Source organism: Zalophus californianus, chromosome 6 (genome assembly GCF_009762305.2).
Source record: "Zalophus californianus isolate mZalCal1 chromosome 6, mZalCal1.pri.v2, whole genome shotgun sequence".
Classification (NCBI taxonomy): domain Eukaryota; kingdom Metazoa; phylum Chordata; class Mammalia; order Carnivora; family Otariidae; genus Zalophus; species Zalophus californianus.
The window spans coordinates 48561691-48578577 of NC_045600.1; the positions used below are offsets into that span (position 1 = coordinate 48561691).

The window sequence follows — 16887 nt, forward strand, 5'->3', positions numbered from 1 at the left end:
ATACTGCAAGTGCACCCAGGTGGCTCAGTCTGTTACGTGTCTGCCTTCAGCTCGGGTCATGATCTCAGGGTCCTCGGATCCAGCTACGCATTGGGCTCTCTGCTCAGCGGGGAGCCTGCTTCTCCTTCTCGCTCTGCCCCTCTCCCCACTGGTGCTTTCTCTCTCTCTCAAATAAATAAATAAAATCTTTAAAAAAAATACTGCAAATATGACTTCTAATTTATTTTTTGTTTGCATTTTCCAATTTGCCTTTTAACTTTGGTATAGTTTTTTAAGATTTTATTTATTTATTTACTTGAGGGGTGCCTCAGTCAGTTAAGCATTTGCCTTTGGCTCAGGTCATGATCTCAGGGTCCTGGGATTGAGCCCCATGTCGGGCTCCCTGCTCAGTGGGGAGTCTGCTTCTCCCTCTCCCTCTCCCCCTCCCCACTGTTCGTGCTCTCTCTTGCTCTCTCTCCCTCAAGTAAATAAAATCTCAAAAACAAAACAAAATAAAGATTTTATTTATTTATTTGAGAGAGAGAGAGAGAGCACAAGCAGTAAGATAGGGAGAAGCAGGCTCCCTGCTGAGCAGGGAGCCCACTGCAGGGCTTGATACCAGGACCCCAAGATCATGACTAGAAAGCAGACACTCAACCGACTGAGCCACCCAGGTGCCCTGGGGTTTATACCATCTTTAGAAAAACTTTCCATGCCAAGATTTTAAAGACAATCTGCTATAATTTTTTTTCTGGCAGTTTCACAGTTTCATTTTTAATAGCATTTCTATTTTGGAATAATATATAGCTCTGATTCCATCTCATTACACGAACAGCTGAAGTGATAGCTAAATAGATTTATTCTATTGTTAAATATATATTTTGAACTACAATTAAAATCTGACATTTACCTACTTCATTATCTGTTTACTTGTGATGACCCCAATAAACTCTTCCTTCATTTCTTCTACTGACCAGTTCTCAAGAATACTTAGTACAAAACCAGCACTTTTACATAATCAGTTTTAAACTGCTGGTATTCTCATGTATTATTTAGTTTAGTTAAAGAACAAACTCTGCATTTAAATCTGTATATTCTTTGCTTAGACATATAATCTGAAGGAAAAAGACACTAATTCACTTCTAGAGACTCAAATTTGGGTTTTGGTCCCAAAGAGACAGACAGACACACACACACACACACACACACACACACACACACACACGCCTTTTGATTAAAATATACTTAAGTCTCAAACTTACCTTCCAGACCAAGTCCAGGTATCTAAGTTCAGATAGTGCAAATCATTCATCCTAGTTTGCTAAAATAAAAGTGGGTTAAGTTAGTCTGTGTTTTACATTTTTCATGGGCTAAAATTTTGGTTTTAAAGTTATTTCAGATTAAAAATAGACCATCTGCATTTTACTTAACATCAGAAGTTTATATATTGGGAAACAATGCTAAGTGTCAATCAAATTGATATAGAGCTACCCAATTAATTTGTCAAGGGGGAAAGGAAGAAATGGGTTTAAACTAACAGGATTTAGATGTTCAGAAATTAAACTTTTCTGGTTATGCACTGAAGTGAAGGAGTCTCCTCATTAAAATATGATTTATAAATCATCTGTGATGACTCATGTATAGTCTGTTTAGGGGATGGAAAATAAATAAATGTTATTACTGAACAGCATTTTAGTATCTATACAATTTGAATAGTCATTTGTTCCCCAAAATCAGAAAATATTTTTTGTAAGAAGAATCACACATAAAAATACCATTTCCATTAAAAACACTAACCAAAACACGTCCGCCAAAAATATAGCCCTTATTTCCAAGAACTGCACATGTGTGCGCGGCTCGCGGCTGTGGAGGAACTCCATCCTGCAAGCAGAGATGAGAAAACACAATGCAAAGCCTTGAAACATCTCTAAGGGTGTCCCACTCTTACACTCAGTATGAGAAATACCTGACACCAAATCACCATTACCCCTGTAATTCAATAAAAATCCTACTGCAGGGGCACCTGGGTGACTCAGTCGTTAAGCGTCTGCCTTCGGCTCAGGTCATGATCCCAGGGTCCAGGGATCGAGGATCGAGCCCCGCATCAGGCTCCCTGCTCTGCGGGGAGCCTGCTTCTCCCTCTCCCACTCCCCCTGCTTGTGTTCCCGCTCTCGCTGTGTCTCTCTCTGTCAAATAAATAAATAAAATCTTTAAAAAAAAAATCTAATGCAAAAGTTCATTCTAAACAGTAATGATTATAGACAAACACTGCTCTTCAAGAATGAAATTTAGGGGCGCCTAGGTGGCCCAGTCGGTCGGCGTCTGACTCTTGGTTTCGGCTCAGGTCATGATCTCAGGGTCGTGAGATGGAGCCCTGCCTTCCATGGGCACTCAGCTGGGAGGCTGCTTGAGAGTCTCTATCTCCCCCTCCTTCTGTCCCTCCCCCTGCTCCTGTGCACGCTTTCTCTCAATAAATAAATCTTAAAAAAAAAAAAAGAATGAAATTTACTCACCCTGATCTTTACTTTTTAAAGTGCTTTTCTTAAATGCCTGACACTATTTAGCAAAATAAAATTTCATGTAAATTTCAGCTCGAAATATAAAGATTTAAAAATCAAATTTAAAAGATTCTCTCTCTCCCTCCTTCCCACTCTCTCTCCCCACCCCCTTCTCCCACAGAGTTCATATTATGAGTGAGCAGTACACAGTGTGATGATCTCAGAGACTCTAAAAAATCACATCTGCCCCCTCAAACTCTTGGTGTCTCAAATTCCACAATAAGAACTTCACTTAAGCCAAACAGTGCTTTATTGCTTACTAAAACTCTTCCCATTAACCGATAACACTTTTCTATACTTTACTTTGAATAAATAGAGCAGATCTTTTCTCCAGAGAAGTTTTGGATTGGTGGGAAAAGAGAGAATATAATGGGCAGATGAATGAATGAGATTTGAAAGAAAAATTTTCTGCAATAATTTCCATGTGTTCACGGTGGGTGCCTTTGTGTATGCATTTCAGTCCAAGTTCGGAAAGAACTTTTTCAACATTTTCAGTGCATTGGCTCCTGAATGTGGGCACAGGACATTTAAGCTCTACTACCAATATCATAACTCTCTAGACTTTTCAGGCTTACTTGAATGACTGTCCTGAAGCAAACACAGTAAGAAATAATTCAGATATTACCAATTTAACACTTAAATAAGTGAGAGAGAATCTTTTGAAATGTGGTTCCCAGCTATTCCAGCAAGACAAAATCTTTATTATTACCCCATTCCTGATCTGAAATTTTGGAAAAATTATTCTACTATATACACATTTATTATGAAATAAATACCAAACTTCTATCAAATGTATTTTTTTTTAAAGATTTTATTTATTTTTTAACAGAGAGAGAGAGACAGACAGTGAGAGAGGGAACACAAGCGGGGGGAGTGGGAGTGGGAGAAGCAGGCTTCCCGCTGAGCGGGGAGCCTGATGCGGGGCTCGATCCCAGGACCCTGGGATCATGACCTGAGCCGAAGGCAGACGCTTAACGACTGAGCCACCCAGGCGCCCCTATCAAATGTATTTATTAGCCACCTAAAGCTTCTGAATAAACTGAATTCATGTAATTCCAAACAAAAACAAAGAAAGGGCACTTGCATTAATCTGTGTGTCTAACTGCCTAAATAATGTACAATGCTTCTTAAGTTGCTTGAAATACTGAAAATAACTCAAAGATCCCTACTACTAATATATTGCTCTTAAGGGGTAAAAATCCCATGTAGGAAAAACACTTTCAACCTTCCCATTTTATAGATGACACACTAAATGGCTTATCTAAAGTACAGAGCTCTTTTAGGACAGAATTAGAATGCAAATCCAATTTCTTTTAACTTTGACACCAATATAATTGGTACACTCTACCATGTTGCCTTGTCTTTTGGTGCTGATATTTGGGAATAATGTAGTACTTTAAGAAGATGTCTAAAAAAATGAAGAGACATCCAGCTACAGCCATGTCAGAAGAACTTTCAGATAAAATATAAACAATATAAGAACTTATTTGAAGAAATCATCAGAGAAATTACAGTGAAAATCTTGGTAAATATGAACTAAAATAGGGTCAAAGTAATATAAGAATGTTGGAGGGGGGTTACAGACTGAGGTAAGAAGAGAAAGAAGGAGCCCAAGAACTAATTATAAGTTACCTCAGCTCCCTTATCCTCAGGATCACATTCTACCTTTTTTTTTTTTTTTTTTTTTTAAGTAGGTTCCAGCCCAATATGGAGCTTGGACTCAGAAGCCTGAGAACAAGAGTCGAATGCTCCACTGACTGGGCCAGCCCGCTGCCCCGACAAAGCACATGCCACAAATATGCCTTCGAGATCTGCAGACGCCTGCTTTTTCTCTAAAGAAGGAGAGGCTACAGATGCTGCCCGAAAGTTTTAATAGATCCAGTCTCAACACTATTTCTTGGCACCTGCTGGCTGACATAAAATTATCTGAACAGAGATAAAATGCTTTTATTTCATTAACAAAGACATAAATCTTAAAATTCAAATGGATGTATGTCATTTGTGCATACTAGTGGACAGTTTTGGTTTTGCCTGTTTAGCACTCCATTCTGCACAGTTCTGGTGACCTATCACCCACAACCCCCGGCCTCCTAGGGTAGGCCTAAGATGTGAGCCTAGCCTATCACCCCCTTGGCAACAGGGACTAATGTTAGGAGGGGGAACCTGCCCAAATACGGCCAGAGTCCTTTTCTAGGACTAATCTGTAGACCTTGAAAGAACACAGCACCAATGGAAAGGACTGCTTGGATAGCCAGGACCATATTCCCTCCTAAGTGAGGTGGCTGGTCTGCAGCAGACAGAATGAAGCTAGCAGACAAAGAGAATCAGAGAGAAGCTAACAAAGCGATGTAAAATGTTGTGATGGTGTTGAGTAACTTGCTCTAGCTCCTGAGGCCCTAATCCCTGCTGCTCTTCCACTGTGTGAGACACTCCAAAATAAAACTTCCCTCTATGTAAAAATTCATTATGGCTTAAGCTAATTTGAATTTGGGTTTGCTCACCAGCACATGAGAGAGTATAATAATGTATTTTTATCATGCTTTAATTGCATGTAGATTTCAAGAGTTTATGAAATATGGGCTTTTCAAAATTGTGGACTTGATTATAAAAGGACATTTAAAAAAAAAGATTTTATTTATTTTTGCAAGAGAGAGAAAGAGCGAGCAAGCATGAGCAGGGTGGGGGGGCAGAGGGAGAAGCAGACTCCCCACTGAGCAGGGACTCTATCCCAAGACCCCAAGATCCTGACCTGAGCCAAAGGCAGATGCTTAATGGACTGAGCCACCCAGGTGCCCTAAAGGGACATTTTAAAAGTGCCACCATTAAATCAGGACATCACACTTGTGGGTACAGAATGATGATGGTACCCACTTTAGAAGATTTTTCTAGAAAAACTTAGCTAGCCTGGAGAAAAACAGGTGATTAAAAAAAAAGTATTAGTGATGGTACTCAAGGGATTATATGATTATAAACTCAATTGCTAAAATCCAAATAATTTAGCAAAAAAATATTCTTTTAAAGTATCAATGAGTAAGGAGCGCCTGGGTGGCTCAGTTGGTTAAGCGGCTGCCTTCGGCTCAGGTCATGATCCCAGGGTCCTGGGATCAAGCCCCACATCGGGCTCCTTGCTCGGCAGAGAGCCTGCTTCTCCCTCTCCCTCTGCCTGCCTGCCACTAACCCCTACCCCTTGTGCTGTCTCTCTCACTATCCCTCTCTCCATGTCAAATAAATAAATAAAATCTTTAGAAAAAAATAAAGTATCAAAGAGTATATAAATACAAAGGTAACTTTTTACAATACTTACTTTAATTTCTGGTTGAAACCAATTCTGTGTCTTTGTATCAAATACATGAACATCATTATGCCATCCCCAGAAGATCTGTTCTTCCTAAAACAGGAATTTTAAAAATATTTCAAAGCTTTTATAATCTTTAGGTTATTGTAATAAATGTCATTGCATATTTACTGGTGAAATAATAGACACCATTATAAAAACAGAGGTAAGTGTTACCGTAGTCATAAAGCTAATGCACACGCCAGTGGCCCACAAAGTGTGGCCTCCAAACCAGTAGCAACTTGTCTTCTCTTAGCACTACCTGCAGTGAGTCATAAATTTACTTGTTGATAATCTTCCAATTCCTTCAAAGAATTCTCTCTTTGGAAATTGCAGAGGACAAAATGACATTTATATCTTGCAATCTGTGTTCCTACAGTGCATGCTCAGAATTCCTAATCTTTGCAATTAGGAACCTTAGGGGACCATGGTTCCTTTTTCCAAAAAGCTCCAATCACTTCTACTTAACCAAGCAATTTGTTCTTACAGGTCAAACTTGGGCTTGCTCTCTTACCTGCCTTCTAAGAGACAAAATTATCAGCAGGGCAGCCATTTAGCAATTATACTATATTTAGCATCTCTGGATTGTTGAAATCCTCTATTACTGCTTTAGCTTACCTCTGTGTCAATTTTAGGTTCTATGCCAGAACTACTATTCATTTTTGTCAGAACTTGTCAAACAAGTTAAACACACTAAACAATTTCCTTAATTTAAAATATAGATGAAAAGAAATCTACTTGTACACCAGAAACATCAGGACATGATTCTTAGCCTAACTGTACTAGGAGAGAAAAAAAAATGAGTAAAAATATGTAGATATAAGTAATGGGAATTTATATTTCTGAAAATTATCAGTAATACTATAAGTAACAAAACTTTAAAGGTATTTTATTTTAAAAACTCAAAAACCATGTAAATACATAGAGATCTTTTTAAATACCTATACACAAAAAGATATACATGAAATGTACATATATATTTACATTACAATGTACAATAACAATATATGCTAGTGAAAGGTAAAACGGAAGAGCTACTATGTATCTTGGTGCTAGGATCAATGGTTTTTAAAGTTATCTTTTAAAAGGTATCATTTTTATGTCATGTCTTATTTCATTAGTTTATTCTCTAACCAGTAAGAATAAGTAGGAAAGGTAATATCACGACCAACTTACTCACTGTCATACAGAGGTCAGCCTGAGCTATGAATAGTTCTGGTAGACATACCTAGAAGGAGGTGTGTGTCAGCAACAGCCATTCTGGTTGTCTATGAACAGAGTTTTTCCAGGTTGTGCTAAAATCTCTACTTGTCTAACAGAAACAGGTGTAAGTGATTAATAAAGTAAGACATTATTCTGCCAGTAGCCATGAAGGCTAATACCACTAGGTGAGAGAAGGTGAGAGAACCTCCTCCAACTGAATCTGAATCCAAAAAAGAGAAAACATGTTTTTTTTCATAGTGTCAATTATGGCAAGTTAAACTGAGAAAGACTGGAGTCATCATTTCTAAAGACTTTAAAGTGATACTAAATTAGAGGAAAATGTAAACAGTGATTACCCAAGATGCATCATGAACATCAAAACAGTCTTGGAGTTCATTGTGTCTCCTACACCCATAGCCACCAAAATATATTAATCTGAAAAACAAATACAAAAGAACACACTTTAGAATTTCTATTTCCAGTCTGTTCAATGGAAGTTGAAAGAGATCATCTCTCTCACCCTAATAACCTAAACTAGCCAAATAACCTAAAAAAACATAGTTTAAAAAAAATCAAAGAGAGAAGGGAACAAAGAAATCTAAATGAACTAATTCCAGAAAGTGATGGACTCTCAATAGGAGGAAAGAGACCCATGCATGGCTGCTTTCATTCCTGGTGTGACAGCAAGAGGAGGAAGAATCCAGGACAGAGAGGGTTTGTAAAAGAAATCACCCAAAATTTTAACAGCTACTTATAGACTGGCATGGCAAATTAGAATCTTAAGAAAATCAGCCACAGTGGGAATTTGAATCCACTCAACAAGTCCTTCACATAGTCTTCAGAAGGCTCACACCAGTCATCAACAGGTTGGAAGCAGAAGAGAACTAAGCAAACATCTTTGAGGCAATATGAGCTTTAAACTACTAAACTTTGAGACCAGGACAGGAGATCTGAAGCAAATACCTCAGAGGCATATCAAGTCATTATAGCACACAGGATGGCTGCCCTCAAAAGTCCAAGGGAGGAGGTACAAGGCTGAAAAAGATCTCCCAAAGTACAGAAAGCAAAACGTGGCACTGGAGAGCAAAGAGAACTCCCTGGTGACCCAAAGACCTCCCAATGAGGCTATAAAACAGGGAGAGATCTTCCACAGTTCTGAGGGTGAAAACACTGTGAAGTACAGCTGAACATCTTTAGATAATCTGCATGCAGTGCTCAGACATGGGGTCCTAGCAAAGGACAGTCATGATCTTGCCTCAAAACATTTGAAGCCAGTTGTACAACAGTTGCAACAGTTGCAATAATCCTAAACACAACTCAACTACAAATGAGACTGACTGAACTACCACTCTAACAGCCTGAGAAAAACAGAAAAGGGCATGTCCTTTTCTGGAGATAAATATCCTTTTTTCTAATACTTACTATTCTTTCATACAGAACATCTGGAATGTGGTGAAAAAATTACAAGATACATGAAAAGGCAAAAAAAAAAAAAAAGCGACCTATGATCAAGAGGGGGTCAGTATAAGCTGACACCAAGGTGGCCCAGACAGTGGAATTATCAGACATGGTATCTACAGTAACTATGATAAAGATGCTAACAGACCTAGTTTGTAAAATATGGACAACATGCAGGAAGAACAGAGCAATTTCAGCAGAGATACAGAACCACGGAAAAGAACTACTAAATGGAAATGCTAAAAATGAAAAAAAAAAGATGCCAGAAATAAAGAATTGATTAAATAGGTTTCACAGGAGACTGGACATAGCAATCGAAAAGACCAGTGAACTTGAGACAGGTCAAGAGATTAATAAAAAGTATCCAAATTAAACTAAAGAGAAGAAAAGAGTTGGGGGGAGGGGGAAACCCAGGGAGCCCAAGCTCTGTGGAGCGATATGAAATGGTCTAATGTCATATAACAGGTACCCCAGAAGGAGAAGAGACAAATAAACGTGTAGAAGAAATATCTGATAATTACTAAGAGCTTCCTAAAACCGATGAAAGATGTAAACCCACCAACCCAAAAAGCTCAGCACACTCCAAGCAGGATAAATACAAAGGAAACTACAAATAGGAACATTTTAATCAAATCAATGAGGAACAAAAATTAAAAAAATAAAGAAAAGCCAGAGGAAAAAAGACATATACAGGGGAACAAAACCACAAATGAGAGTGACTTTCTCACCAGAAAAATGGAGGCCAAAACCAATGTAATAAAATCTTTAAAGTGCTGAAAGAAAAGAAAACGCAACTGTCAACCCATGGGTGGAGAAAAAATACACAAGGGAAATTAAAAATTATCTAGAAATGAATAAAAATGAAAATACAATAAAATAAAAAAGAAAATGCAGTAAAACAAAACTTATGGTATGCAGTGAAGGTGGTGCTCAGAGGGAATTTTATAGCTGTAAATGCCTAAATATTTTTTTAAAACATCTCAAATCAATAACATAACTGTACACATTAAGGAACTAGAAAGAAGAGCAAACTAAACCCAAAGATAACAGGAGGAAGGAAATAATGAAAAATAAAGGGGAAATAAACAAAACAGTGATTAGGAAAATAGAGAAAAACAATATACCAAAAGTTGGTTCTTTGAAAAGATCAACGAAATTGACAAATCTTTGGCTAGGTTGGCAAAAAAGAAGAGAAAACTCCAAGCACTAACACTGGAAATGACAGAGGGGACATTACTAGCAACATTACAAAAATTAAAAGGACTATAAGAGAATACTACAACAGACTGGATAAGTTAGATATAATAGAATAATTTATGAAAAGACACTATCAAAAATGGTTTATGAAGAAATAGAAAAACTGAATAAACCTATATAACTGAGTCAGTAATCAAAAAACCTCCCAACAAAGACAAGCCCAGGACCGATGGCTTCAATGGCAAATTATACCAAACATTTACAGAATATTAATACCAACCTTCTCAAGTCTTCCCCCCCCAAAAATGAAAAGAACACTTCTTAACTCATTCTATGAGGCCAGCCAACCCAAAACATTAGAACAAAAAAACTCTACATATGTCTGATAAGAGATTAATATCCAGAATAAGTAAAGAACTCCTATAACTCAACAAAAAAAGACAACCCAATTTTTAAAAATGGGCAAAGGACTTGCATAGACATTTCTCCAAAGAAGATATACAAATAGCCAAGTATATGAAAAAATGGTCAACATCACTAGTCCCTGGGGAAATACAAATCAAAACCACAATGAACACCACTGCATACCCACTAGAATAGCTGTTATTTTTGAAGAAGAAGAACAAGAAGAAGAAGGAGGAATAAGAGGAGGAGGAGGAGGAAAAGAAAGGGAGGGAGAGAGGGAAGAAGCAAGGAAGGAAGGAAGGAAGGAAGGAAGGAAGGAAGGAAGGAAGGAAGGAAGGAAGGAAGGAAGGAAGGAAGGAAAAGAGCAAGTGCTGGTAAGGATGTGGATAAATTAGAACCCAAGTACACTGGGCGCCTGGGTGGCTCAGTTGTTAAGCGTCTGCCTTCAGCTCAGGTCATGATCTCAGGGTCCTGGGATCGAGCCCCACATCGGGCTCCCTGCTCAGCAGGAAGCCTGCTTCTCCCTCTCCCACTCCCCCTGCTTGTGTTCCCTCTCTCGCTGTCTCTCTTTCTGTCAAATAAATAAAATCTTTAAAAAAAATCTTTAAAAAAAAAAAAAAAGAACCCAAGTACACTGCCAGTGGAAATATGAAATGGCACAGTCATTGTGGAAAAGAGTTTGGTGTTTCCTCAAAAAACTAAACATAGAATTACCATATGACCCAGAAATTCTACTCTTAGGCATATAGCCAAAAGAATTGGAAACAAGGACTCAAACAATACTTGTAAGCCAATGTTCATAGCAGCATTATTCACCACAGCCAAAAGGTGGAAAAAAGCAAGTGTTTATCAACAGATGACAGATAAACAAATGCACACAATGCATATAATGAAATGTTATTCAGCTGTAAAAAGAAAGAAGTTCTGATACATACTACACATAGTGAACTCTGAAAATATTTTGTTAAGTGAAATAAGTCAGACACCAAAGAATAAATATTGAATGATTCCACTTTTATAAATATCTATAATAGTCAAATTCATGGAGATAGAAAGTAGATTAGAAGTTACCAGAGGCTGGGGAGAAAGGGGAATGGGGAAGTGTTGCTTAATGGGTATAGAGTCTCTGTTTGGAGTGATGATAAATTTGGGAACTAAATAATGGTGATGGTTGCACAAAGTTGTGAATGTAATGAATGGCACTTCATTAGATACTTATATATGGTTAAAATGGCAAATTTTATGTTATATGTATTTTATCATGACTTTGAGGAAAAGGTGTAGTAAAAATAATTCTCTCTCCTACTCTCAATCATTCAATTTCCCTATCTAGGGCAACCACTGTTTCCTGTTTCTTATATACACAAACAAGAAAAACTTCAAAGGATCAAAAATACCTTGTAGAGTTGGGATCAATTAAGTCTAGGACACAAAAGCACTAATCATAAGGAAAAGATTGGTGAATTAGACTATACTGAAATCAGATTACACTGCTGAGAGAATGAAGAGATACATACCCAATCGAAATGTTTACCCTTATGTATCAAAGTACATAAAAGAATGTTCATAGCTATATTATTCCAAAGAGTCAAAAAGTGGAAATGCCCCAAATGTCTATCAACAGTAGAATGAATAAATATTTTGTAGTATTTCATTTAATAGAGTTATATAAAGGAAATAAAACCATAGGTACACACATCATGAATGACTCTCAAAAATGTAATTTCAGTAAAAGGATAAGTTCTATAAGGATGCCATAGCTAGTATAAAAAATAAAACAATAACTAATTTAGGATACTAAAAGTCTGCATAATGGTTTCCTTTAGCAAGGAGGCTGAGCACAGTGATTATGAAGTGAACATAATGAAGGATTTTAGAGAGTTGATGAGGTTCTGTTTCTTTACTTGGGTGGTAGTTACGTGTGTTCATTTTGTGATAATTATTTATTTAAGGTATACACTTAATGATTTACAGTAGTCCTATAAGAATGTTCTGTAAAGCTTCAATATCTATACTAGTGAAGTACTTGTTCATTAACAGATCAGTGTAATAGGATAGAAAACTCAGACCCAAATACCAATGAAAATTAGGTGAATACATGATAAAGGTAAGGAAATAACTGAGTTACAGACAGGCAGCCATTCAAAAAAAGATAAACTTGGATCCATATCTCATAACCATTCACAGAATAAGTTCCAAATGAATCTACAATTTAAATGTAAAAAATAAGGGGAGGGGGTGTAGGGATGGGGTAACTGGATGATGGTCGACATCAGGGAGCTTATGTGTTGTAATGAGCATTATATAATGTAATGAGTATCATATAAGACTGATGAATCACAGAACTGTACCCGTGAAACAAATATTATTTTGTATGTTAATTGAATTTAAATTAAAAAAATAAATGTAAAAAATAAAATGACAAGGTACTAGAGGAAAATATATAGGTAAATTAATATATAAGCTTTTAATCAAGATTCAAGATCAGGAAGCCACAAAACACGCAGAACACATACTAAGCAAACTCAAAAGACAAGTGACAAACTGGAAAAATATTTTCATATCGTATCATAGTCAAACACTAATTTCCTTAATATATAAATAACTCCTAGAAATCAAGTTTACAAAAGCAAAACTCAAATAGAAAATAATTAGCAAAGGACACAAACAAACAGTACAGACAAAAAGAAAGAAAAATTGCCCTTAAACATATGAAAATACATTCACACCCCACAAAAAATTTTTTTCAGTGAAGATGAAAATAAGACAGATATTTCTCATTTATCAGTCTGGCAAGCAAGCAAACAAACAAACAATCTGAGTTTGCCAGCAAACTCTTGGCAAGACTATGGAGAAACAAGCATTCCATTGTTGGAATGCAAAATGGCCCCACTTCTATGGAGGAAAAATTGACAGAATCTATTGCTATAGGTTTAATTGTGTTCTCCTTTCATATGTTGAAGTCCTAATCTCCAGTATCTCAGAATGTGACCTTATTTGGAGATAGGTTCTTTACAGAAGCAATCAATTTAAAATGAGGTCCTTAGGGGAGGCTCTAATCCAGTATGACTGGTGTCCTTATATAAGGGACAAAGTTAGAGACAGCCACGCACATACAGAGAGAACGCTGTGTGAACATGAAGGTGGAGATCAGAGTGATGTCTCTACATGCTCAAGAACAGCAAAGACTGCCAGCAAATCCGCAGAAGTTAGGGGAGAGGCATGGAATAGATTCTTCCTCAAAACCTAGAGAAGGAGCCAATCATGCTGACATTTTGATCTCAGACCTCCAGTTTCTAGAAACACAAGAAAGCACATTTTTGTTGTTTAAGCCGCTTAGTTTATGGTACTTTGTTACAATAGCCTTAGCAAACTAAGTATTTGTCAAAATTATAAATGCAATCTCACTTTATCCAATGGATAGATCTGCAATCATACACACACACACACACACACACACACACACACACACACACACACACACACAGATATTAAAGCATAGTTTGTAATAGCAAAGGAATTGAAATAAGTATTATTTCATTTACAGGGGAAAGGTTAAATAAACTATGGTATATCCTCAAAGGGGAATACTATGCAGCTATTAAAAGAAAGAAAGGAAGAAAAGAAAAAAGAAAAGAAAGGAAAAGAAAGGGGAGGAAGGAAGGAAATCAGCTTTCTCACTCAGGATACAGAAAGATGAAAGATCTCCATGGTATACTGTTAACTAACAGAAGCAGCAGGGTGCAGAAGAATGTACAGAGTACACTGCTATTTGTGTAAGGAAGAGAGAGAAAAAAGGAATATGTGCATACACTCCTATGTATTTGATTCTATTTGCATAAATTAACACTGATGGCAGTGGTTTCCAAATTTGTCTGCATCTTGGACACACCTGAGGAGTTTCAAAACATCATAACCCCAGAGATGACCATTTAATTGGTATAAGGTATCACCTGGGCTTTGGAATTTTTAAAAAATCCCCAGGTGATTCCCATGGCAGACAAGTTTGGGAACCACTACTCTAAGAATACAAAAGATATTAGTAGAGTAGCTATTTGTGCATGGTGGGAGGGAACAGAGTGGATGGGGGTAGGAGTGGGAGCCAGACATTTCACCATCAGCTTTTTAATATGGTTTTGATTTTTGAACCATGTGAATGTGTTAACTATGCAGAAAGTTTAATTAAATAGTAAGTTTATTTAAAAAAAACCAAACAGTTGCTTCCACAATACTTATTTTTATGACATGGCTCTTATCCAGGATGAAGAACTGCCATTATCCACAGAGTCAAAATAAGTTTGTAATTATACCTTGAAAAAAATATCCAGACTTTCAAGCTTTCTCTATTTTGGCCACAAGCTATCACCCTTACTTAAGTGTAGTTAATGAGAGGATTTCGCTGCATTACCTGTCTTTATATACCCAGCAAGAGAGTTTATCACGTGGTGTGGGTGGTTGTCCTTCAAAACTGGTGATTTTTTCCCAAACGTAGGTTCCATCTCTTGTTCGCAAATTAACAAAATAAAGCTTTTAAAAGAGGAGAACACCATTAGCAGACAGGGCATTTAAAACTTAAGTCTGTGTCTGAGGGAATATGTGATCCAAGAATTAATAATACTACTCTTTCCTCTTTAAAAGGTAAAATTTTTCATTGTAAAGTTAATAAAAATGAGACCGTGTTTTAGAAGCAAAAATGACATATGAGACATCCTGAAATGGATCCTGTCCCATCATGCTCTGCCCTATAGACACCAACTAAGCATGGAGCTAACTCTGAAGCAGAAAGACGTGGAAGAAGAGAAGACCACAATGGCTGCATTTTCAATCTATTTTTAAAAACTTGTAAGCTCAAGATTTTCTATTTTTATCTTCTTTTTTAAATATTTGTAAACTTGTAAGATTAAGTGATACACTAAATATTACATTTTGCTGCATTCCTGAATTGAAAGAAAGTATTACTCGATTGCTGTATCCTTTGTCATCATATCCTCCAAAAACGTACAGCTTTCCATTAATGCAAGCACCACAACTTCCTGACATGGAGGTAGGGAGTTCTCCTTCCATGAGGTGCATGGTCCTGCAGCAAGAATAACATGGAATTCCATGACTTTCCAGAAAGGCAAATTAAAATTCCCTTTGAACTCCACGAGTACTCTTTCAGTGAAGATTGTCAGTGACAATTACAATTGAAATGCCATGGTAGGCAATACTGTAAAAACTCTAAGATCCATGGTAAAGATTTTTCAACCTATTGGAAAAAAAATTGCAGAATCTTGACGTAGCACTAGAATTGGGAATTAATTGGTAGAACAAAGCAAAGTCTTCTGGGACAGGCTTAGCCTTGAAAGGAATGGCAAACGACAAAGAGCAAAGAGAGGAAGGGAGCAGGGAAAAGAAACAGCCAGCGAGAATAAAGCATTCAAAGAAAAGGAAAGGGAGACAATAAATGTTACAGTATGTTCTAAGTTTGGTCTTAAATTCCCTGTAGTCTATGAAAATATTTAAAACAGATATTAAGACTGGACATTTTGCAATTTAAAATTACTTACCACAACCCACTATCAATATCATAGGTCCAAATTTCATCATTAGGCAAATATACTTCATTGTCTTCAATAGACTAAAAACAGAATACATAAAATTATGTTTATCAATTACACAGTAACAATTAAATAGTTCCTCAGGATGGGAAAAACTGCGATTAAGATGCTGCAAAATATAAAATCATGAACAGGCTCCAAGATGGGTTTTTCAATTTAAATTAAGATAGATCAAAAAAGAAAGGAAAAAAGACGTCTTCTAAGAGAAAGTGGGCAAACAAGAAAGGTTTAGAATACAAAATAACAAGTACATGAGTCTCAAGAAAAAGACTCAGGGCAATCAAACCTTAAAAAAGGGATTCTGAGTTAGGGAATATAGCAAAATAACATTCTGAGCAGAATACTGAAGACTACAAAGTCAGGAAGAAAAGGAATATCAAAAAAAGGCAATATGTTTTGGGTGAAATGAAGGAATAAAGGAAGGAAATTTTTATAAGGTAAATTAAGAGCACTGTATCGGATATCTTGATCTACTGAGCATATTTTTTGAGTGCCTACTATGTGCAAGGCATAGTGTCAGGTGTTCCTTAAATATAGACTCTAAGGATCAAGACAAACTTAGCTAGTCAAAATGACAACTCAGAATCTGAATAATCTCTAAAGAAGCTGATAACATAAACAGAATAGTACATTCTGACATTTATGATGAAAAGAGAAATAAGAATAGAAAAACAATCTTATTTATATTAAGCCTAAAAACTTAGGGATTAAAACAAATCCTTACATAAATCCATCATAATTTATTAGAGTCTATAAAATAATTAAAAAATAGCTAGTTTTAAAAGATAGCAGTTTAAGAATTTCTTAGACTATGTGATGCATACATTATTTACATGCTAAATAGAGTTGGTTAATTTTCTCATTGGTTTGTTAAATTTTAAAAAACATATCTTGAATACCAAGTATCTGACCCCTACCACCATCTCTCTCTCTTCCTCTCTCTAACAGACACACTCACACACACACACTCACACACACACACACACACACACACACAAAGCAGAAAATCATTCTGTTAATTCCAAGGAAACTTCCACTCATGTCTGGTTGTGGAAGCCATATTAGATGGATAAGTAAACAAATAATTTTAAGAAGGAGTGTGGTAACTGTATGATTCTGAGGTTTTTTAAAATTTTATTTTATTATGTTATGT

The 16887-nt window shown here is 36.5% G+C and overlaps 1 protein-coding gene across 3 annotated transcripts in view; it reads right to left on the minus strand.

Annotated features, from left to right (window-relative positions):
• The window catches only part of KLHDC1 (kelch domain containing 1), a 52522-nt gene that overhangs the window by 22910 nt on the left and 12725 nt on the right, over positions 1–16887 (minus strand). For 2 of the 3 annotated variants that reach the window (XM_027572181.2, XM_027572180.2), the window contains exons 2-8: positions 15684–15754; positions 15094–15211; positions 14543–14661; positions 7431–7509; positions 5842–5925; positions 1777–1860; positions 1242–1300 (exon numbers count right to left, since the gene is read on the minus strand). In XM_027572181.2, the coding sequence (XP_027427982.1) occupies positions 1242–1300; positions 1777–1860; positions 5842–5925; positions 7431–7509; positions 14543–14661; positions 15094–15211; positions 15684–15754 (614 nt within the window). The remainder of the gene's footprint in view (positions 1–1241; positions 1301–1776; positions 1861–5841; positions 5926–7430; positions 7510–14542; positions 14662–15093; positions 15212–15683; positions 15755–16887) is intronic. The other variant, XM_027572182.2, reaches the window with a different exon arrangement.